We start from the raw sequence: 22,283 nt of genomic DNA, 5'->3' as shown, positions 1-22,283 counted from the left end.
ATTTATAGTTTATTTTGTTTTATCAGCTGTTAAATTCTCAGAAACCAACTCTTATCCCAGATTGACCTCTTAACTGGCAGGTAAAATTGTCAAAGGACTCACTCATTCTTGTGTAGAAATGTGATTCCTGTGACACTGAATCGCCAGATCTTTCTAGTCTATAATAGGAGAAATACACGAACTACAGGACTAAGATTAGGGGAGCACATAACCGCGAACCACAGCTCAATTACAGATATTGGTGATCGCTAAACTAATTCAACTTGAGGTGTTAGCGAGGTGGGGCATGGCTGTGCTTGGGCCGAGGCTGCACGGAAGCGGGGGAAAGGTTAAACAGAAGAACGCGAGGCGCGAGGTAAAGATGAGCTAAGCTGATTGCGTAGCTCCCGGTTGGAAGCTGGCCGTGGTCATCAAGCATACTCGCTCCATTGCTCATCGCCCGGGAACAACTCAAGTCTATTCCGAGGCGGGGCCGCTGGGAAACAGGGGAGGGGTCACGAGTAGGGAGGCAAGCGCGCAGAAAAGCCCGTTGGGAGGAGATAGGAGAACTTCCCCACCAAGCCTTACTACATTTCCCAGAAATCAGTGCGGCAGCGAAGCGTTGCTCCCTGGGCGCTACTTGAAGATTTGCGACATGGGATTGGTAGTCAGCATCCGTCGGCCGCCGGAGGTAAGACTCTAGTGGGGAGATCTATAGCGATTGGCTAATGAGAGTTCGAGTCCCGCCCACAGATGGTGACGACAGGCGGCGGTCTTGCTACTTAAGGCGTCGTGGCCCAGCCCGCCCCGCCTTAGCTCCCGCGCTAGAGAGAAACATGTATCGTTTCCGATCACAGCTCTTCACGGAGATTTCTGCTGCTGCCACCGCCCACTCGTACCCCCGCCGCTTCTCGCCTCTGTTGTTAGCCGAAGACTCGCCTCTTAGCCGCCCGCCGCACAGACGCACGAGTAAAAAGTGCAGCTCCATCGGCTGATCCTCGCTAAGCTCCGAGTTTAGGCGGCACCGGGCGTCCCACGATGCCGAAGAATAAGAAGCGGAACACTCCCCACCGCGGTGGCAGTGGTGGCAGCGGCTCAGGGGCAGCTGCAGCGACGGCGGCGACAGCAGGTAAAGGGGTATCCCCGCCGCCGGCATCCCAGTTGCCGGCCGGGCTAGCGAGTCTCTTCTCTTTGGGCATCGTGGGATTTGTAGTTTCATCCCTCTGGGTATATGTGTCGGCCGGGAGCTTTGCTTTGCTGGCGAACTACAATTCCCAGCGTGCCCTGGGGTCAGTACCTCGCGCGATTTGGATCTGGCTTGCGAACCGAGCTCTTGGGCACCGGCCTTGGGGGTGGGGGGTTTGCGAATAGGTTCTAGGGCCTGAGAGTGGATCCCGGTGGGGTGACGGATTGCTGGGCGGGAGAGGCACTGTTCTCAGAACCTGGTGCTTGCTCTTCAGAGCTCACCCTGACGGAGGGTGGGCCCGAGATAGGGTTTGCGTCTTGCTGTCAGTGGTCGCCTTTGACCCACCGACTCAAACGTGGAGTTCTCGAGTATGCCAAAGGTCCGGCGGTTTTGGCCCGGCTCTTGCGTCACGAGGCCCGGCCCTTGCTCTGTGGGCCCGGAGTGACGCAGAGGCGCCCGTGTGGCATCCCTTTCTGTTGCCTTCTTAGGCATCCCGCGTGTCCACTTGGCTGGGCGGAGGCGTAGGAGGCTCGGGGCCACTGTCCCAGCCAAGGCTCTATTCCTACTCCTAACTGGCTCCTGCAGAAATCCCGCGCCCCCGCTTCCCCTGCGGCGGGACGGTCCAGGCGACCTCCTTCTCCCCGGGACAGAAACCGCGGTCTCCTTTGTGCTGCGTTCTATAGGTTCTGTGCCCTGAGGCAGGGATGGGCGAGGTGGTGAAGAACTCAGGGTACAATAGACCAAAAGTTTAGATTTTTTTTGTATGCTCACTGCAAAGTTGAAGCTTTTCCTGGATGTATAGGTGCTTGGATGAACTAATGATTCTCTAGTACCAACTATAGGGTTAAGAAAAAAGGACTTCAAAGCAGGAAGTCCTATGAGACACCACTAAACTTAAGTATTAAGTTAAACTGGATGAAATAATCTCATTTAGTGATTTTTTTTGGTCGAGATTTTGAAGTTATACATTGGAATTCTCAGACTTTATCCCATCGGAACTGCTACTAGCCATTATGTATTTGTCAACACAATTGCTAATCCGACGCTCGGAATGATATGCCTTTGTTCATTAATGAATAGTCCGGTTTTCTTGTTAAAGAAAATTGGAAACTGGAATTTAAAACGCTTTCCTGTAGAATTTATAGCAGCATGAAAACTTTTGTTCCTGAATTAAACATTTAAGTAATTGACAGTAGGAATGAATTATTATAGTTGGCAGTTTTTTTCTTTTGTTTATATCGCTCTTTATTTTGATTGTATGCCCTCGATATTCACGAAATTCATTCTTGATCAATATATAAAATACAAAATTAGTTTATTGTTGCATCTGATTACTCTGTGTGAATAGGGGATACCTCTGTTCTTTTCTGTATTTCAGCTTTTCCTCCTCTGAAATAAATTTGAATTGTCTGGGAGGTCCTTATTCATTTTATTCTACTTTAAGTTTTACCTTTTGTTGGTGGAACAAATGGTGGTGAAGCAGCAAGCCAAAGTCATTTTAAAAATTGTAACGATGTTACTAATGGTTTCCTCGAATCACAAACGAACCTTTATTAGAAGCTCCGAAATTTCCTTCCGAAGTTTCCCTTCTTCCTGGTGCTAAGCGACTAACCTCAGGTGGTAGTGGCGGATTGACTCTCAGTTTATCTCGAGGCTCTTTACTCATCTCTCATCAGCTTTGTTGCTGTTGTTGTTGTTTAATTTTCACTAGAAAAGGTAAATTCAACACTGAATTTTAGCATATTTAAACAAATGGAAAAGACTTCTGTTAGTTTATAAAACTGTACAGGCTTTGAATATCTTCGGAAATTTACACGACAACTTGTTAACTGTGCTTACTTCTGGTGAGTGGGGTATGCGGAGGGATTTACTTTTATAAAACCTTAATTTGGTTCCACATGAATGTATTACTTATTAAATAAATGAATAAGTAATAACTGAGTAGAAGAGATGGAAAGTTGTCAAAAACTTGTACTTACGAGCCATTTACTTTATTGGTATTTTAAAATGACGTCTAGAAAGAGATGGGATTCAAATGAGATCTTAATATGTACAATCAAAAGCTAACCAACTTTCCTACCACTTTAATTGATTTTCCATTTAAATTCTTTCTCGTTTAAGTTAGTGGAAGGTTCTAGAAAGCTGATAAAATTGACAAGTATGCATACTTTTCATTGCACTTAAAGAGAATTTTTTATGAAAGAACAAAACCTTGTTAGTAAGTAAACCCCCTAAGGTATAAGGACTTTATGTGTGTAGAGTGCCACCTAATTAATATTACTTGGGATTGCCTGGTGGGTAAGCTTGATCTAGATATCAGGCATTCATACAGCGTTCTTTTTCTTGATTTGTTGGTTTTTGTTTAACCTCTCTTTCCTGGAGTCTTAGAAACTGATTGAAACTTAGAGAAAGCTGAGTAAGAGCTGTATAGGTATACTCTTCTGGGCAGTTTAGAAGGAAACTGAATATGAAAAGTAAAAAATATGAATTGACTTGTGAATATGTATTAATAATAATCAGATGACTCTCAACTATTCCCATGACTTCAAATCATGAAGACAATGTAGATAGATCCAGAAATAGAGTATGATATCATAGGTCTTGGTTTATTTGTTTATTCCTGCCCTAAGCACTCTGATTAATATGTTCCGGTATCCTGGCTTCATAGCTTATTCTTTATGTTTTCCTACCTTGATTGGCAAAGTTACTCTTTGGGAAAGCAAGCAAATATAAAGGCTGCTTGCCCCCTGGTGTTGATTTAAAAAATCAGCCAAATTCTATTTTGATTAAAAAAAAAACCTCTATAAAAAATACCCCCAAAAAACTAAACTTAGCAAGCTTAAACCTTAGAGGATTAAAAAAAAAAGAAAAACTCTTCTTAAGGTAATAAGTGCCATGAATTTCTTGAACATAAGCACCTGGTGATGTTTGATGCAATCTTTGATTTTACTGATAAGGGAACTTGGGCTCAAAGGTGAATCAGGTGACAAAGTCACTTTTGGGGCCGAATTTGAGACTTAACTTTAACTCAGTGCTCAGTGTAATTCATGACTGAGCAGTGCTTTTATTAAATCTCTGCAAAACAAAACATAACTGTGGATTTATTTTTTAAATTAATTTGAAGAAAGATTCTAGTTTTAAAAAAGATTTTATTTTGGAGTGCTTGGGTGGCTTAGTTGGTAGAGCATACGATTCTTGATCTTGGGGTTGTGAGTTCAAGCTCCAAGTTGAGTTTAGAGATTACTCAAAAAATAAAATCTTAAAAAAAATATTTTATTGTTTAGTAACAGCCCTGATGTTTTAAAACTGTTGGATATGTTAACCTTTCTTTTAAAGGTGAATTATCTGACAGGCTATTATACTAGATCAAAAACCACAATTTCTATTTTACTCCCTCCCCCCCCCCCTTTTTTTAAATAAAGATTTTATTTATTTGTTTGAGAGAGAGTGTGTATATGTGCAGGGGGAGGGGCCGAGGGAGAGAGAATCTCAAGTGGACTCTGTGCTGAGCCCAGAGCCCAAATGGGGCTTGATCCCATGACCTTGAGATCATGACCTGAGCTGAAATCAAGAATTGGATGCTTAACGACTGAGCCACCCAGGCGCCCCTCCTTTTTTCCCCCCCTTAATTCAAGTTATCTTTAAAACTACCATCTCTTAATGTCTTAATTCTTCACATATGGTGTGTAACTTAAAAATTAACCCATTTACCATGTTTATGTTTACCAAGCTCAGTCATTCTCCTTGAAAAATATACTTTTCTTATTATTATGACCTATAATTTCATATTCTATTTCTGGATCTATTTTCATTATCTTCATGATTTGAAGTCATATTTGGAAGTACTTTTTTCAACCACAATACCAGTTTTTGATATATTTCTGAAGTTGATGTATATTGTAAATAGTTGGTGGTCTGAAAAACAGGTGAATTGACTTATTTTAGAATATTTATGTTCTTTTGTAGCATAATCACCCCTTTTAAATAAGGTTGGGTTTTTATTACTGGATTTCTCCTAAGTAAATGTAAAAATTCCCAAGTTAAATTTTTGAGCGTATGGCAACACAGTCATCTGCTTCCACCCTTTTTTACCTAATAGGTGGCCAGCATCGAAATGTTCAACCTTTCAGTGATGAGGATGCATCGATTGAAACAATGAGCCATTGCAGTGGTTACAGCGATCCTTCCAGTTTTGCCGAAGATGGTATGAGTTTTAAATTTAAATTTGCAACTTTAGATAAGGGTGTTTTAGGTATAAGAATTCTTAACAGCTAAGGCACACTATTACTGTTTCCTATCTGCTTTTTTTCCTACTTAAATTATAATGGTTAGTTTATATTATTCCTTAGGACCAGAAGTCCTTGATGAAGAAGGAACTCAAGAAGACTTAGAGTACAAATTGAAGGGATTCATTGATTTGACCCTGGATAAGAGGTAGGAGATACTGGAAACTTTGTTTGTTCTGTGTGATTCTGATCAGCCACTATGTGCATTACATGCAGTTCTCTGATTTAACAGTATTTTTTTTAAAGCCTATTTGTTTACATTGGATCTTTTAATGTTTCTTGTTCCTTTGTACTTTTAATGTAGATAGGAGCATGCCACTAGAATTTAGATTGACTAAGATTCGTTATTATTATAGCATAATAGCATATAACTGTATTTGATTACAATTGAAATGGATTTGTTGGATTAAAAGTTAATCTTCAGCTGAAAAGAACAGCTAAACTTTGCTTTAAGCCTCTTTTTTTTTTATAAAGATTTTATTTATTTGACAGAGAGAGAGAGACAGCCAGCGAGAGAGGGAACACAAGCAAGGGGAGTGGGAGAGGAAGAAGCAGGCCCCCAGCAGAGGAGCCCAATGTGGGGCTTGATCCCAGAACGCTGGGATCATGCCCTGAGCCGAAGGCAGACGCTCAATGACTGAGCCACCCAGGCGCCCCTGCTTTAAGCCTCTTGTCCACTAATTTTGTTGCAGACGTGAAAAATGTAAAGAGAAATTGAGAGATAGTGAAGTTTTTATAAGTCATTGACCTGTGGTACACTTCAAATGGATCTTCTGATTTGTTTTGAATAGTGCGAAGACAAGGCAGGCAGCTCTTGAAGGTATTAAAAATGCACTGGCTTCAAAAATGCTTTATGAATTCATTCTGGAAAGAAGAATGACTTTGACTGACAGCATTGAACGCTGCCTGAAAAAAGGTAATGTCGTTATTTTTGAGTCAGGCACAGAACTAAAAAGGAATTTGCTACCTTCTTTGCAGTAATATTTATTAATGGAAATGGAAAACTGGTTCACTCTTTTAACTTTACAATTGTCAAGGAATACACCATGCTTATTCATGTTCAAAATGAGACCTGTTAGAAGCTTTGTTTTTGTTTATGTAATAAACAGCTTGAAACTAGGATTGTGGAGGATTGTCAGCCTTGTTTATATTGGAAGATGTGATTGCCATTCTCATGTATAAGAAAGTCTTGAAAGCTTGTGTCAGATTTTAACAAAAGTTATTATTAAAAAAGCCATTCTACTTCATTTTCCTAAAGTTGAAAAAGTATAATCACATAGCTCATTTTCCCTTGTAATTCCTTAAAACCTCAATCATAGCTGTGGCTGACGTCATTTTTCAGGATATCCCTTGGAATATTTGAATTCTAGAACTTTGTAATAGAGATTCTGGAAGTCATATTATAATCATAGAACTTTTAAGAATGAAGAGAGACCTTAAAAGATTAAGTCTAATATTACCAGACTTCAGTTTTAGGAACCACCAGAATTAAAAAGATCTGGGGCTGCCATCTTAATTATTTTGCCAAGTAAGAACACTGTGAGAATAATGACCTTCTGTCATTAGGTCTTTATTAACAAAATATTTCTAGCACCAGGAATGTGGGAAGCACACATGCTCTTTTAAATTGAATGAGCTTATTACCTTTATGTCCTTGTTTTTCTCACTTTACCTCAGGTGAAAGCTTTGTCATGAATAGGTGTTTGGAAACCTTTCATCCATTCCATCTCTTTCATTGTTCAGAGTAAAGGCTTAGGAAATGTGAGATTGGTCTAAGGTTATGTAACTTTCTTAGTGGTATAGTTGATAGCAGAGCCAGCTTTTTTGAGATATTACAAAGGCTTTGAAAGAGGTGTTTACATTGAAACTTGCCTATAATGGTAGTTGAATTAGATGACCTTTAAGAATTCCATTCCAATCTGCTTATTTTATAGATTTTTAATTTGTCAGGTAATAATTTGGTGTCTACAGTTTTCGTATGGTTTTAAAGAATCCTTTATTTATTTATTTTTAAAGATTTTATTTATTCGAAAGAGCATGCACATGTAAGCAGGGTGGGGAGGGGCAAGCAGACTCCACTCTGAGTGCGGAGCCAGATGCAGGGCTGGATCTCACAACCCCGAGATCAAGACCGAGCCGAAATCAAGGGTCAGATGCTTAACCAGCAGAGCCACCCAGGTGCCCCAAAAATCCTTTACTTTAAATCCGTTGTTTATTTAAAAAAAAAAATCGGGAGGGGGAAACCGTGAAGGTTTAGTTTATCTCATGGGCTGTACATCTGAAATGCTTGAGAGACTAATTCAGAGGCTACCTGAGCACTGTTCTGTGAGTACATGAAAGATCTGGAAGGTCAGGTCAGCTTGAAACACATTATTTTGCTGAATTGTTACAGTGCTCCCTTAAGACAGATGTTAATTTCCATTTCACTGCTGAGGAAATACGTTTTGAGAGTAAGAGTTGTAAGTCATTAGCTAATAAGTGGTGGATCTAGAATTTGAGTGAGGTCGGTTTCCAGAGTTTGAGCTCACTAGGTTTGTAGCTCAGGTCAAAGCTTAGAACATATTATGGGATTTTGTAAATGGTAGATAATATTTTGGAATTGTACAAATTTGGGAAATCGCTGTCTTAATAAGTCCTCTCAAAATAATTGTTCAGGGTCGTACCTTTGCTTTTCTCACAGGTAAGAGTGATGAGCAGCGTGCGGCTGCAGCATTAGCATCTGTTCTTTGTATTCAGTTGGGCCCTGGAATTGAAAGTGAAGAGGTTTTAAAAACTCTTGGACCAATCCTAAAGAAAATAATTTGTGATGGAACAGCTAGTATCCAGGCCAGGCAAACCGTAAGTATATGATTTTTTAATTTATAAATCTATCTAGGCATGACATCCAGATACTCTGATGAATGATCTAGGAAGGTTACATTTTTTAAAATAGTAGGTTTTTAATTAACGTTTTACTTACATTTGTCTTTTAGTTTGAGTGAGCAGACTTCATAGGACAAGTGCTTTCTTAAATTTTCTGAGATACCATAGAACATCCCAGCTAGAGCATATCTCTACATCTTTGAAATCAAAGGTCATGTGCTGATAGGAAATACTATCTTGAGTTATTTAGGATGACTAAAGAATAATTTTGGTTGGAACTTAAATGATCTAGACAGTGTTTATTGGGTGGTTACTTTTTATTCTAAGAAACGTAGTAGGTATTTTTAAAAAACTTTGGCTGCTGTGGCCTACAAGTCCTTATGAAAAAGCGAAATGCTTTATTTCCATGGGTGGATTTGGTTAGGTGTAGGAATCTGTAACTTGGGAGATACTCATCTAGTCATGTCATGAGGTTTGAAAAACTTTTCATTCTCTAATTGTTTGGTGATTATCACTCATGACCGTTGACTTTAGATAGTGGGGTTTTTTGTTTGTTTTTGGTGCGTTTAAAGTGATTCTCACAAACATCTTTCTGGGTTTGGAAAGTGGATTTGACTCTTAATGGATCTTAAGAATCTTAATGGATCTTAAGAATTTAATCTTAGATTTGAATCTTAAGCTGTTTTCTTAATAAGAAACCAGTTCAAGTTTGAAACTTTTTAATACTTTTAATATCGGCTTTTCACATTAGCTTTCTCTTTAGTATTACTTAAAATAGATGACACTGATCTTTGTATCAGATAAACCCTGAAATCTTAGTGGCTTAATAAAAGTTTATTTCTTATATCACTGTAAGTTGGCAGAGTCCCTGGGTGCGCATCCTGCAGCACTGTCCTACCTTTAGGTCCTCCGTATGGCAGCTATGGGGAAAGATGGGGAAAGAAAGAAGACATGCCCAGGCCAGAACACATCACTTTAATGGCCAGTTTCTTGGTTTACCAACTATATGGAGGCTGGGAATAGTTAAGCTGTTTCCCCAGAGGCAAAGAAAGAGAATTTTGGTGACTTTATAGGAATCTCTTGCCCTCTAGAAGTTCGTAATCCCAAAATAGCTAATTGAGCTTTTGCTGTTTGCATTTTTATCCCCTCTTTTGGATTTTCATGCAACTTTTAAATCATGCAGGACTAGAGGTATTTTTGTTGCATGTGTGTATGTTGTCGTGTTTTTTTTTTTTTTTAAGTACGTTTGATGCTTGCGGTGAATTAAAAAAAGTTCTTGACAGTCCTTATATTAGCAGAGGGAATGTGGGTAGTTCTAATTGTTAAGCTACCTTTTTACTCTTAGAGGCTTCAAAAGGAGAGATGTGACTTTGCCTCTGCTGCTTGTTTGGGATGAGGGATTACAGATTGAAAGTTTCCTTTATTGAGAATAATGCCTAGACTACTTTTTAATTTTAACAATGTCCAGTTTTTACTGGGATGAAATAATGAAGATAAAATAGTGACACCAAGCAGATTAATGCCACAAATGTCCTCACGATACCAGGAACTTGGGCGTGTGAATGGTGACTTTAACAACTTCATGCTTTAGTGGCACTTAGAACAACATGAGAGGATTTTAGTGAAAACATGGAGAAAAGGGAAATGGAGAATAAAAAAATCTCACAGATTATAAATTGTTTTTATATGATTTTTTTAGACAGTGTTCTGAAAATTAATGGCTCCTGTTTATATTGAAAGCAGATTGTATATAAATTTTGTATTCTGAGCTCCATCTTATTAGGTAACTTACACGGTGATAGTCTTGTAGTGTCATCACTTATTTAGCCTCCCCCCCCCGCCCCCCGCCAAACAAAAGGATTCCTGACCGGTTTTCATCATATGCGGAAAAAAGTGAAGTTCGAATTAATGAGACCCTTCTTCTGGTGGCAAGTTTGAGGACAGTTATTGAAATTTTAGATTTCTGCTCCTGGTGTGCTTATTTCTTGGAAACTGATTTCTTTTAGAAGTTTTCATAGTAGAGTCTTCATAAAAAGATGAATATAAATGGTTTTAAACGCTTAAAAGCCTATAGCAAACTTAATGTGTTTTAAAGGTTTTTAATAGAGTAGGCTTCTTTATCTCCAGTATGCAAACTTCATCTCTGTCTTTGAGTTGGAGTTGGAAGTTTAAAAAGGGTCTGTTGGATTAAAGAAGGAAAACCTGGGAGATATTGAGTAACTTCTCTAAAGTTGTACTGTCAGTTTGGTAGCACACACAGCTTGGGCTGAAACCCACTTCCCTTAACTCTTGATCCTATATTCTTTCTTTTTTTTATTATTATTATTATTATTATTTAAAGATTTTTATTTATTTAAGAGTGAGAGAGAGAGCATGAGCAGGGAGGGGGCTGTGCAGAGGGAGAGGCAGAAGCACAATCTCTGTCACAGGACCCTGGGACCAAGACCTGAGCTGAAAGCAGACACTTAACCTACTGAGCCACCCAAGTGCCCCCTCTCTTTTTATTCTATGCTTGGGACCAACGTAGTCTTGTAGTTGAGAGAATTTTCACATTGAATTATAAAAGCAGGAAAACACGGAAATAATAAGAAAATTACAAACATTAATGTCTATATTTACTTTTTTTCTTTTTTTTTAGTGTGCAACTTGCTTTGGTGTTTGTTGTTTTATTGCTACAGATGACATTACTGTAAGTAGAAAGCCCTTGACTCCACTTATTTGTACAATTCAAATTTAGGGTGGTTACCTTATTTCATGTTCTTATGCATTAGGAGCTGTATTCAACTCTGGAATGTTTGGAAAATATCTTCACCAAGTCCTATCTCAAAGAGAAAGACACTAATGTTATTTGCAGCACCCCTAATACAGTGCTTCATATCAGCTCTCTTCTCGCATGGACATTATTATTGACCATATGCCCAATCAATGAAGTGAAGAAAAAGCTTGAGATGTATGTACTTTTAGTTTCATATTTTATAAAAACAACATTTATTGACATAATTGGTTGTGTTCACACAGTAATGACTAACTGTTTTTTAGGCATTTCTATAAGCTTCCAAGCCTCCTCTCTTCTGATGATGTCAACATGAGAATAGCTGCTGGTGAATCTTTGGCACTTATGTTTGAATTGGCCAGAGGGATGGAGAGTGTAAGTATCTGATGAATAGAGGAAAAAGATTGTGTCGCAAGGATCATTATTCTACCATTATCTTCGTAATTAAGAATTGGATGATAACTTTGGAGTATGGCCAGCTTGAGAATCAGGTGATTGATTGCCCTGCTTCTTGGCAGTGGTGGTAAAAATTTTAAGAGTGTAAACCGGTAGGGGTTGGTAGAGCAACATTTGAGTGTAGTTTATTACGTTTATCTCTTGCTATCTATAGAACTCAAGTTTAGGGACGCTATTACTCATGGAGAGAGTTATCTACTATAGCCTGTGTGGATCTGCTTGGATTTCTCAGACACAGGGCACATTAAGGTGATTCAGGCATGGATGCATTATAATAAATGTCAGACAAATGGGTGGAATACTCAGTCGACATAGGTTTAGAGATCAGATGAGTTTAGTCACTGTTTAACTTCTCTAAACCAAAGCTGAAAGCAAACATGGCCCTTGAGACTGGGATATGTGCTTTGCAGTTCCCCACCCACTGTCTGTCCATGGATGTTTGTTACCTCAATTTGACTCTCAAAGGTGTTTGAGTTTGTGATAGGTGACCAACCTTAATGGTTTGCCTGGTTCTGTTGCAGGGTTAGCACTGAAAGGTCTGTGTTCCAAGAAACCTCTCCTCTCAGGCTAACTGGGACATTTGGTCATCCTGGTTTGTATCCCTTATAGTGAACCTTGGGTTTCTCATTAGCTGCTTTTTAATGTAAGAACAAAGACTATATTTCTGGCATGAAACTTTTTCTGAAATTAAATATGTTATTTGACAGTGTATAATTCCATTCTAGTCCTGTGTTAAAAATACCTGGGAAGTGTCTTTTTTAGGCTTCCCCCAGCCTCTCCCCTTTTCTTTAAAGGATAGCAGGGTAGGAATGGAAAGAAGTTATTAATGCTTTCAGTAACGAATGAATCTACTTATGTGAGAAATTGGACTCTAGTTTAGCAATCAATTTAATTTTATTGAGCTAGTTAATGGCTCTTTAACCTCAAGGCACAGAAGCCAGATGTCCCAGTTTTTTAATCTTCTGTTCTTCTATGGGCTAAAAATGGTAATTTCTTTTCTTTTTCCTTTGAAGTGTATCTTAAAAGTAAAATAATAATGCAGTTTAAATTATACTTGTTGAATTTTTTAAAAATTTTGTAAACGTTTATTGTTGCCCATATATCTGTGTTCTCTGGATTTAATAAGTCGTATGAGATAGCTAGGAGAACTCAGATCAAATTAAACATGTTTGGATAAGTCCTTGTTTAAGGACAAAAATGACCTGGTTACAAAACAGTACCTAGTGTTTTGTTTGCTATTTTTGTTAAGTAAGCTTTTTGAAAGTTGCGAGTGTGTGGTTGCGGTTGGGTTAGTTAAAGAGTGTTCAAAAAATTAATTAAACCATGTGTTGATGAATACATAGGCTGATTTAAATTGGGTTTTGGTAGCATTCATGGCATTGAAATATTCAGAGCCTTTTGCTAACATAATTATAAGTTGACACGAAGAATTTGGAATTGTTTGTGAGAGCTGTGTGTGGTTTATTATGCATGTTTGCTGTATAACCAAACAGGTAAGAGTGCACTCTGTGCCACACTCCCAGGTTCAGATCTCTTGTCCACCCTTACTAGTTGGATAATGTTGGGCAACTTCTCTGTGCCTCAGTATCAGTATCTTTAAAATGGAGAATAAAATAGTAACTATCTCATAGGGTTGTTGAGAACCTAAGACGGATGCAGTTGAAGGTAGTAGCTATTACTGTAACTGTTCATTAAAGTGAGGATTACCTCCCCCTTCTGGCAGTGATCTTTTAGTAGTGGCCTTTTAGGGGCTCTCTAGGATAACCTATAATAAGACAAAGACTATTTACTGGGCAGAGTTACAGATCTTGGGAGCCACATAATGTGCTGACTCAGGAAAACATACCAAAATATATATAGCGTAGACAGACCTTCCCCAGTTCTTCCTTTTTTATCTCCCACCTAACCTGACATGGGAAGTGCTACAAGAAAGAGACAGACTGACAGACACACACACCCTTGTGTGATAATGGCTATGCTATTTTTATTATTGATAGGAGTTAAGGTGTTTATTTGTACCTCCAAGAGCCCATTTGTCCTTGGGTGTATAGTTTTACTGTCGACTTATCCTAAACTGCAGTAAATTGGCTTTTGGAAGCTATTAATGGACTGTTTTTATGTTTTACATTTTCTTTCTCTTTAATGCCCAAAGACGTTATGGAGACATTTCCTTAACAATATTTAACATTTATTTTTCCAAGCTACTACTATATTGAGCTCAGTGATTCAGACTATAAACTAGATTGAGTTTTACTGATTGCAGAGGTCAATTACAGTGGGAATTCTCAACCTCTGCACTGTTGATAGATTACTGGGCTGGATAATTTTTTGTTGGAGGAGAGTCAAATCAAGGTAATGGCAAATAGTAATACATTTCATGGCTTCTCTTCAAAAGGGATTAAAATATCTTCTTAGCTTGAGTAATTTAATTACTCGAGTTGTGTCCCTGATTTAAATGCTTTATTGCTTATTTGAAATATGGCCAGTATATTAGAAATTAGGTGCTTTAGGCATTACTGTTAGCTTGTACTTTTGGAATAAGAATATTTGGAATTCTGGGGTTGTGTGCTTTGGGGACTGAGAGCCAAAGGATAGAAGCTGTGTTGGTATTTGTGGTATCTCACTTTCACTGAACTTCTTTGAAGTCCCAGGAATGTCTTGAATATGGTAGGAGCACAATAAGTATTTGTTGAATGTATTTGGATGTACTTGGAAGGGGAGTGTTAACTGTAGTGGTAGTATATCGTCTTGTCAGCATTTCTGGGTTAAAACTTCTGCATGATATTATGAATGTGTTAATGTGTGCCTGTGCGCCAAGATCTCTAAAGAGCTCAGAGATTTGTGGTGCGTTTTTTACCCCTGCTGGGTATTTTCCAAAGTGGACCGTTCTTTGTTAGCACTAGGAAAGGTTGGCGGGGGGTGGGGGGGACCCAATAACAAACTAAAACAAAATTGCTTTTCCTGACTAGGACTTTTTTTACGAAGACATGGACTCTTTGACTCAGATGCTTAGGGCTTTGGCTACAGATGGAAACAAGCACCGTGCCAAAGTGGACAAGAGAAAGCAGCGTTCGGTGTTCAGAGATATCCTGAGGGCAGTGGAGGTAGGTCTTTTTTTTTTAAAGTAGACTCCACGCCTACTTTGGGGCTTATACTCATGACCCCAAGATCAAGAGTTGTATGCTCCACCGACTCAGCCGGCCAGGCGCCTGCTACTCATTTGAAATGAGATTGTTTTAGGCTAACCTGTATGATTGGGTCATTTTTTTGATTGAACTTCACTTTTGATCAAAACAGTTTCCTCCTTTTAAGCCTGGTTTTTAACAACATACATAAAGATGACTTTTTTTTTTAAACAAAGGGAAATTTAATTCTGATGCATAGAGTTACTTTTTTTTAGGCTAAAAAATATGAAGATTTCATAGTTACGAAAGTATATTTCACTTTGTTGCACTTGCCATCATTTAAGCAATGGTGCTTAGCACATATGTATTTAGTACAGTGTTTTTTGTGAATGGTAAATTATTGCCTGCCCGTCAGTACTTTTATTTATTTATTTATTTTTAAAGATTTTATTTATTTGACAGAGAGAGACAGCCAGCGAGAGAGGGAACACAGGCAGGGGGAGTAGGAGAGGAAGAAGCAGGCTCCCAGCGGAGGAGCCCGATGTGGGGCTCGATCCCAGAACGCGGGGATCACGCCCTGAGCCACCCAGGCGCCCCTCCGTCAGTACTTTTAAACAAAGACTTTTGTATTCTCCCTGGGAAGCCTAGGTGCTAAAAACTGAAATAACAAAACTCAGCGTTTAAATAAGGGTTTAAAATCATCTGATGCTTGAGTACCTTCTATAGTCTTCTAGCCTGTTTGAATCTGCCTGGCAAATAAATTGATTTAGAAACTTCAGGGATTTGGAATAGAATGCATGGTTAAAAGGAAGTGTAGTATAAGGGCAATTTTACTGTGGAGAATACCAAAGTCCTTTTTTGTTTTTTTTTTTTGGTTGGCCAGGTAAGAAATATTTCTTGGATATAAAGAATAAATATCTCAGGTTCTTGCTATCTGATAGGTAGTTCATTTAAGAGTAAGTATGTTACCAAAGAGTCATCAACTTGACATGTATATGAAAATTTAGAATGGGAATTTAAAAAAATAAAGATGCTAAGACCCCATTCAGGTCCAGTTTTGAAATGTTCCAGTGATTCTCATACATAGCCTGCTTAAGAACTACTTTCTCCATTTTAATCTAAGTAGAACCTAGGGTATAAATTAGTATAGAGATCTGGGATCTGAACATTGTGGTTAATGCCAACTGTAATTGCATTATTGTAATATTTTATATTTACTCTGGTTTTTATAATCTAAAACACAACAAAATCCTGAAACTTGAGCAGACATCTGTATTAACAGTTGATTCTTTTGGTCTCACAATTTTAGTGTGGCGGTATCCCCATATTAAGCCATTTTCTTGAATAACTGCAAACTACTCTGGGACACCTGGGTGACTCTGTCGGTTAAGCTTCTGCCTTTGGCTCAGGTCATGCTCTCTTGTGGTCCTGGGATCGAGTCCCGTATCGGGCTCCCTGCTCAGCGGGGAGTCTGCTTCTCCCTCAGCCCCCCACCCTACTCAGGCTCGCTCTCTCTCTCTCTCTCAAATAAATAAGTGAAATCTTCAACTACAAACTACTCTGTTTGGATAATGTTGCCTCCAAAGATAAGATAATGGCATGTTGTGGGTTTTCTGGATTAGACCTAACATCATATTTTCTGTCTGGATGCATCCTCTCTGGATAATAGATTTTAAGAGTCAGCAGGATCTGAGCAGACCCTGTCGACAGACCACTCGGCGTAAGCCAGCCATCGCACACAGTGTTGATTCTCCTGAGAAAGACACAAGCCACATCTCAGTGTATACGAGCCCTGACGGGTCTCTCGTGTGCCTGTCACTCTGGCACAGCAGTACTGAAAGTAAAAGCCCTTTCCTTGCCTCATAATTCTGATCTGTGGCGCCCTCCCTCCTAGGCCTTAAACACCCTCTACTCTCCATCTCAGGATTTCTGTTCCTCCCCTGCCCTTTGGCTGGCTTCCGTGTGCTCCAGCTCTGCTTCAGTGTGCCTGCCGGAGAAAGGTCTGGCCTCACAGCCTTGCTAAGTGTTCCTGTTTCTTTGCATTCACTGGAATGCAGCTTTCTCTAGAAGACCCTTGATGGATGGAGGTTGTTAAACTGCTACAGAGGAGAATTCTTTATTTTAGGTGTACTTGTTGCTGCCTGTCATTTCTTTTCATTCAGGAGTCTTTTAAGCTCATGTATTTCTTAAATCAGCAAGCATTTAGATGTTAGGTACCTTGACATACAGTTTTCTTATTTCAGTTCCATTACAACACTTAAGCAGCAGAATTCTTCTTAAGGAAAAACGGAGACTAAAGGCATAGTAAAGAACAGTAAGTAGCAAAGCTGGAATTGGAACCCACTGTACTGTGCTGTGTTTCAGCGGGGCCAAGTGCTGCAGATAGGGCAAGTGAGAGAGAGTCAAAGTGTCCATTGGATTTGTCAGTTAGCTCTTTGGTGGATGACCTTTACAAGTGCAGCTTTAGTAGAATGATGGCAGAAAAGCTCGATTGGGGTGGATTGAAAAGTGAATGGGAAGTGAAGAAGTGAAGATGGTGTGTCTTGACTGTTCTTTTTAAAAACTTGGTTGTAGGGGCACCTGGGTGGCTCAGTCATTAAGCATCTGCCTTCGCGTCAGGCTCCCTGCTCCACTGGGAACTTGCTTCTTCCTCTCCCACTCCCCCTGCTTTTGTTCCCTGTCTCGCTGTCTGTCTCTCTCCCTGTCAAATAAATAAAACCTTAAAAAATAATGATAAAAACTTGCTTGTAATTGGAAGGGGAAGAGAGTTGATCATCGGACTGTGGGAGGGTGCGTTATGGTGTCTTGTGTAAGATGCTGGATGCGGTTTATGGGAGAAGGAACCTGTGGAGAAGGGAGCATTTGAAAATATAAATGAAAGATTGGGAGTATGATGTAAACAGCATGATTTGCCTTGAACTGAAGAGATTTAGGAGAGGAGTAGGTAAGGATGCAGATGAGTTTAGAGGGAGTTCTTTCTTGGTGTCTCAGTGTTTTCTGAAATAAGGAAGGCTGAAATAGTAGAACCCTGTGGGTTTTTTTGAGCTGTTGTAGCAGACCAGCTACTGTATGTGTTTCATAGACAGGCTTTATCTTATACTTTGAATAACTCTGTGGGAGGGATGGAAAACCCCAATTTGACAGGTAGGGAAACAGACCCAAAGGGGGTTTAAATTACTTGCCTAATGACAAGCTAGTGAGTGGCACACCCATGTAAGTCTAGAGTTCATGTTCTTTTCTCTTCCACATTATATACTGTGTCTGCTGAGAAAGAAGGGGGCTGGGTAGGTGTGGGGAAGACGATTGGAGTGGTCAAGTTCCATCTCCTCCTCTCTTCTGTCTCCGTCCCTTCCTGATCACTCTTCCATAGTCATGATTCATCAAACAATGGAGTGGCCAGTTTTTTACATCCCAAGTTCTGCCCCTATTCTGGCTGACTCCTCTGTGCATTTGGAAAACCCTATCCTGTATTTGTTCCAGTGATCTTTGCTTCCATTTCCTTTATTTCCATTCACTTGATTCTCTCCCACGCTTATACTTTAGAAATTGTCTTCTGGCGAAATTGTTCCATCTCTGAAGTCTTAAACTCAGTTATTCCCTCTCGTTTTCTTTCTTTCTGTTTTATTTTTTTTTTTTAAGATTTTATTTATCTGAGAGTGAGAGAGAAAGAGAGAGCACGCACACGAGTTGAGGGAGAAGGAGCGGGAAAAGCAGACTCCCCTCTGAGCAGGGAGCCTGATGTCGGGCTCCATCCCAGGACCCCAGGATCACAACGTGAGCTAAAGGCAGATGCTTAACCAACTGAGCCACCCAGGCGCACCCGCTCCCATTTTCTTAGTAAGCCTGCTCTTAGACCCTTAGAGCGCTCTAGGTGCTGGTCCTACCCCATTTATCTTCCTTTGACACCTGCTTCCCCTCAGTTCCACCACTCATATTTGGGGGCATCTTATCTTTGACTTGTCTTGCAACCTCCTCCTCTTCCCTCCCCACCTCACCCCCCATTTGTAGACCAGTACAGATAACTGAGTGCTATTGAAATTTAAAGACATTCACAACAATGTGGTTTTGCCAGTAGTATTTATCCGAACTCAGTTGTGCCAAGTCTACGACAACTAGACAAGTTCTACACCCTTATATTAGGATAGTACTTTCTAGTCTATTCACATCTCAGGAATGGCAGTATCAATTTAAGCCATACTTTCTTACCTCAGCATGTAAATGTGTCTATTTAGAAATTGTATTTATGTAGGATCTCTTTAAGCCATCTTAATTCCTCTTAAAATTTTGGTTCTTCTGTTGTCTAGGAACGGGATTTTCCAACAGAAACTGTTAAATTTGGCCCTGAACGAATGTATATCGATTGCTGGGTCAAAAAACATACCTATGACACCTTTAAGGAAGTTCTTGGATCGGGGATGCAGTATCATTTGCAGGTGAGTGAGTGATCTCTTTTCTGTGTGTTCGCTTTTAAATTAGGGAGCGGTTTTGAATGTAGTTCACTGAATGGGCTTTTGAAGTAAGTGGATGTGCAGAATGCTTTCAGCATGATACAAAACTGCATTTTATTTATTTATTACATTTATTTTTTAAAGTGGAATTAAGTATGAAGCTGTTCTTTCTGTATTGTATAAATCCAGTGAAACATCTCTAAATTCGGTAGAGCACTGTTTTAACTTTACTGGATTCAAGGCATTTGAAACAATTTAGTCTTACAAAGAGAAACAGAAAATAAGTGACCTAAGTTCTTATTTATAAGCTCCACATAACTTCTGTTAATTAGGTTTCACTTTATGTAATAAAAAAGAGCTGATATTTAATAATAATACTACTCTTCTATTTTACCAAAGTCAAATGAATTCCTTCGCAATGTATTTGAACTTGGACCCCCGGTGATGCTTGATGCCGCAACACTTAAAACAATGAAGATTTCTCGTTTTGAAAGGGTAGGTTTTGTTTTTGTTCTCTTCAGAACTAAATGCATTGAAGAAAAGCAGAGCCGAAGCTTTGATTCTACCAGGCGATAGGTATTTAGTGGAGTCTGTGGGCCTCTAGTGCCTCATGCTGTTTCAGATACAACTGCTGTATTAAAATTGTAGAAACTGGGGCGCCTGGGTGGCTCAGTTGGTTTAGTGTCTGCCTTCGACTCAGGTCATGATCCCAGGGTCCTGGCATTGAGCCCTGCATCGGGCTCCCTGATTGGTGAGGAGTCTGCTTCTTCTACCTCTGCTACTTTCTCTCTGTCAAATAAATAAATATAAAATCTTTAAAAAAAAAAAAAGTAGAAACTTCACTGTATTTAGAGTATGGAGGGGTTGTAAAATAAATATAAAATCTTTAAAAAAAAAAAAAAGTAGAAACTTCACTGTATTTAGAGTATGGAGGGGTTGTAATGAATAATTTTGTCCATAATCCCATTAACATAGAAAAAATCCTTTTTTGTTTTCTTTTATTCTGTTAACTTCTTATATTAAAGAATAAATATTTACATAGTGCTTCTTTTGTATCAGATAACTAAACTTACTTAAAGTACCAGATTCATTTTGCAAGTTAAGGAAACATGTGCTCAGAGAGTTTGTAACATTCCTTATAATTTCACGTAACACTTCAAAAATCCTTAATTATATTTTTAGGTTTTTACTGAGGTAAAATTCATGTAAGATAAACGATTTTAAAGTGTATAAACCAGGGCATTTAGTACAATTACAATGTTGTACAACTCTCTGTCTAGTTTAAAAATATTTTCATCATCTCAGAAGGAAACATACCTTTTAAGCATTCACTTCCCATTTTCCCCCCAACTCCGCTCCCCCCGCCCCCACCCCAGCTGCTGGCAGCCACTCGTGTGCTTTCTCTTTCTGCATTTACCTATTCCGGGTATTTCATATAAATAGACTCATAATGTGTGACCTATTGTGTGGCTTTTTTCATTCAGCATTATGTTGCCAAGTATCATCCATGTTCTAGCACATACCAGTATTTCAGTCCTTTTTGTGGCCGAATAATACTCCATTGTGTGGATATACCACGTGATTATCCTGTCATCCGTTGATGGACATTTAGCTTGTTTCCACTTTTTGGCCATTGTGAATAGTGCTGCTATGAACATTTGTGTACAAGTTTTTGTTAGGGTACCTATTCTCTGTTCTTTTAGGTATATACCTAGAAACGGAGTTGCTGGGTCATATGGTAGTTCTGTGTTTAATTTTTTAAGGAACTGCCGAACTGTTTTCTGCAGGGACTGAATGATTCCCACCAGTAGTGTATGAGAGTTTCAATTTCTATATCCTTATCAACACTTGTTATTCTAGCTTTTTTGGTTTTGTTTTGTTTTAAATTATAGTTATACTAGTGGGTGTGAAGTGCTTAATCATACATGTATATATCTAATTTTTTTTTAAGATTTTATTTTTGGGAGAGAGAGAGTGTATAAGTGTGCAAGTTGGGGGAGGGGCAGAGGCAGAAAATCTCAAGCAGATTCCTTGCTGAGCACGGAGCCCAGTGTGGGCACAACCCTGAGATCATGACCTGAGCTGAAACCAAGAATTGGAGCTTAACCAACTGTGCCACCCAGGCGCCCCTGAAGTGCTTAATTATATTTTTATAGATTCTTTACAGTTAATCATTTTTATGATCATATAATTGATTATTGGGTATTTTAATATTATCTTTACATATATTTCTGTTTTGAATTTTTTCTCAGAAGAAATCTTCACATGGGAATACAGGGCCAGATTATGACTTTTTGATATGTACTGCCAAATTACCTTCTAAAGTTATTCTATCATTTTTAATTATTTCTAGTAATGAATGAAGGCACGTAGCTAATACATATTTGACAGCATTGAGTTTTATGATTTAAAAAAATTTGTTAGTTTAATTGGCATTAAGATGGAACTTTACTATTTTAATTAATTGGGTATTTTGGATATTGTGTTCATGATTTGTTTTTTTCTTTGATCAGATTAAGTGTTGATGCATTTTTAAAAACATTTTGTTGGAATTTTCTTGGTATTTTGCATATTTGATTAATATTTTTTCTTAATACAGAATAGCTATCATCTATTATGTTAATTTTCCCTCTTGTTCTTTTTGTGTGTTTTATAAACACTTAAAATATTGAGAAGGTTGAGTTAGCTCATTTCTCTCCTTTTTGATTTTTATTCATCCTTTCCTTTATTAGAGTATCTTAAGCTTTAGTGATCCGCGTGTCGCATGTGTTTTCCTTTCCTTCGTTTCAGCACCTGTATAACTCTGCAGCCTTCAAAGCTCGAACGAAAGCTCGAAGCAAATGTCGAGATAAGAGAGCAGATGTTGGAGAATTCTTCTAGATTTTCAGCACTTGGAAGACCACTTTCTAATTTTTTTTTTTTTTGTAATTTCTTATTATTTAAACTAGAGACAGTTTTAATCTTGGGTCAGCATAGATAGCTTTTGTAGCAGGGGTTATATTATAATTTAATGTACAGTATTGCAAATGGTGAGTTCTGATTATTGAATATTCTTTGTAAATCATTAAACATAAATAAAGTGTAATGTTTGGTCATTTTCTATTTATGAAGAGAGCAAAAATATGGTATTTCCCTTGATTTCATAATGGGGAAAGCTACCCAAGGTTA

General features: G+C 38.7%; 1 protein-coding gene across 1 annotated transcript; it reads left to right on the top strand.

The window, feature by feature from the left end:
* Positions 1–200: 200 nt before the first annotated feature.
* IFRD1 (interferon related developmental regulator 1) lies at positions 201–22,200 on the top strand. The gene is made up of 12 exons (XM_040644084.1): positions 201–1,108; positions 5,265–5,369; positions 5,515–5,599; positions 6,243–6,367; positions 8,132–8,289; positions 10,952–11,002; positions 11,085–11,263; positions 11,353–11,461; positions 14,512–14,646; positions 18,972–19,100; positions 19,515–19,610; positions 21,906–22,200. The coding sequence occupies exons 1-12, from the start codon at positions 1,018–1,020 to the stop codon at positions 21,993–21,995; spliced, it is 1,353 nt and encodes a 450-aa protein (XP_040500018.1). The 5' UTR covers positions 201–1,017; the 3' UTR covers positions 21,996–22,200.
* The last annotated feature ends 83 nt before the right edge of the window (positions 22,201–22,283 follow it).

This window comes from Ursus maritimus, unplaced genomic scaffold (assembly GCF_017311325.1).
Source record: "Ursus maritimus isolate PB19 unplaced genomic scaffold, ASM1731132v1 scaffold_3, whole genome shotgun sequence".
Classification (NCBI taxonomy): domain Eukaryota; kingdom Metazoa; phylum Chordata; class Mammalia; order Carnivora; family Ursidae; genus Ursus; species Ursus maritimus.
This window is presented reverse-complemented; position numbering and strand designations above follow the sequence as displayed.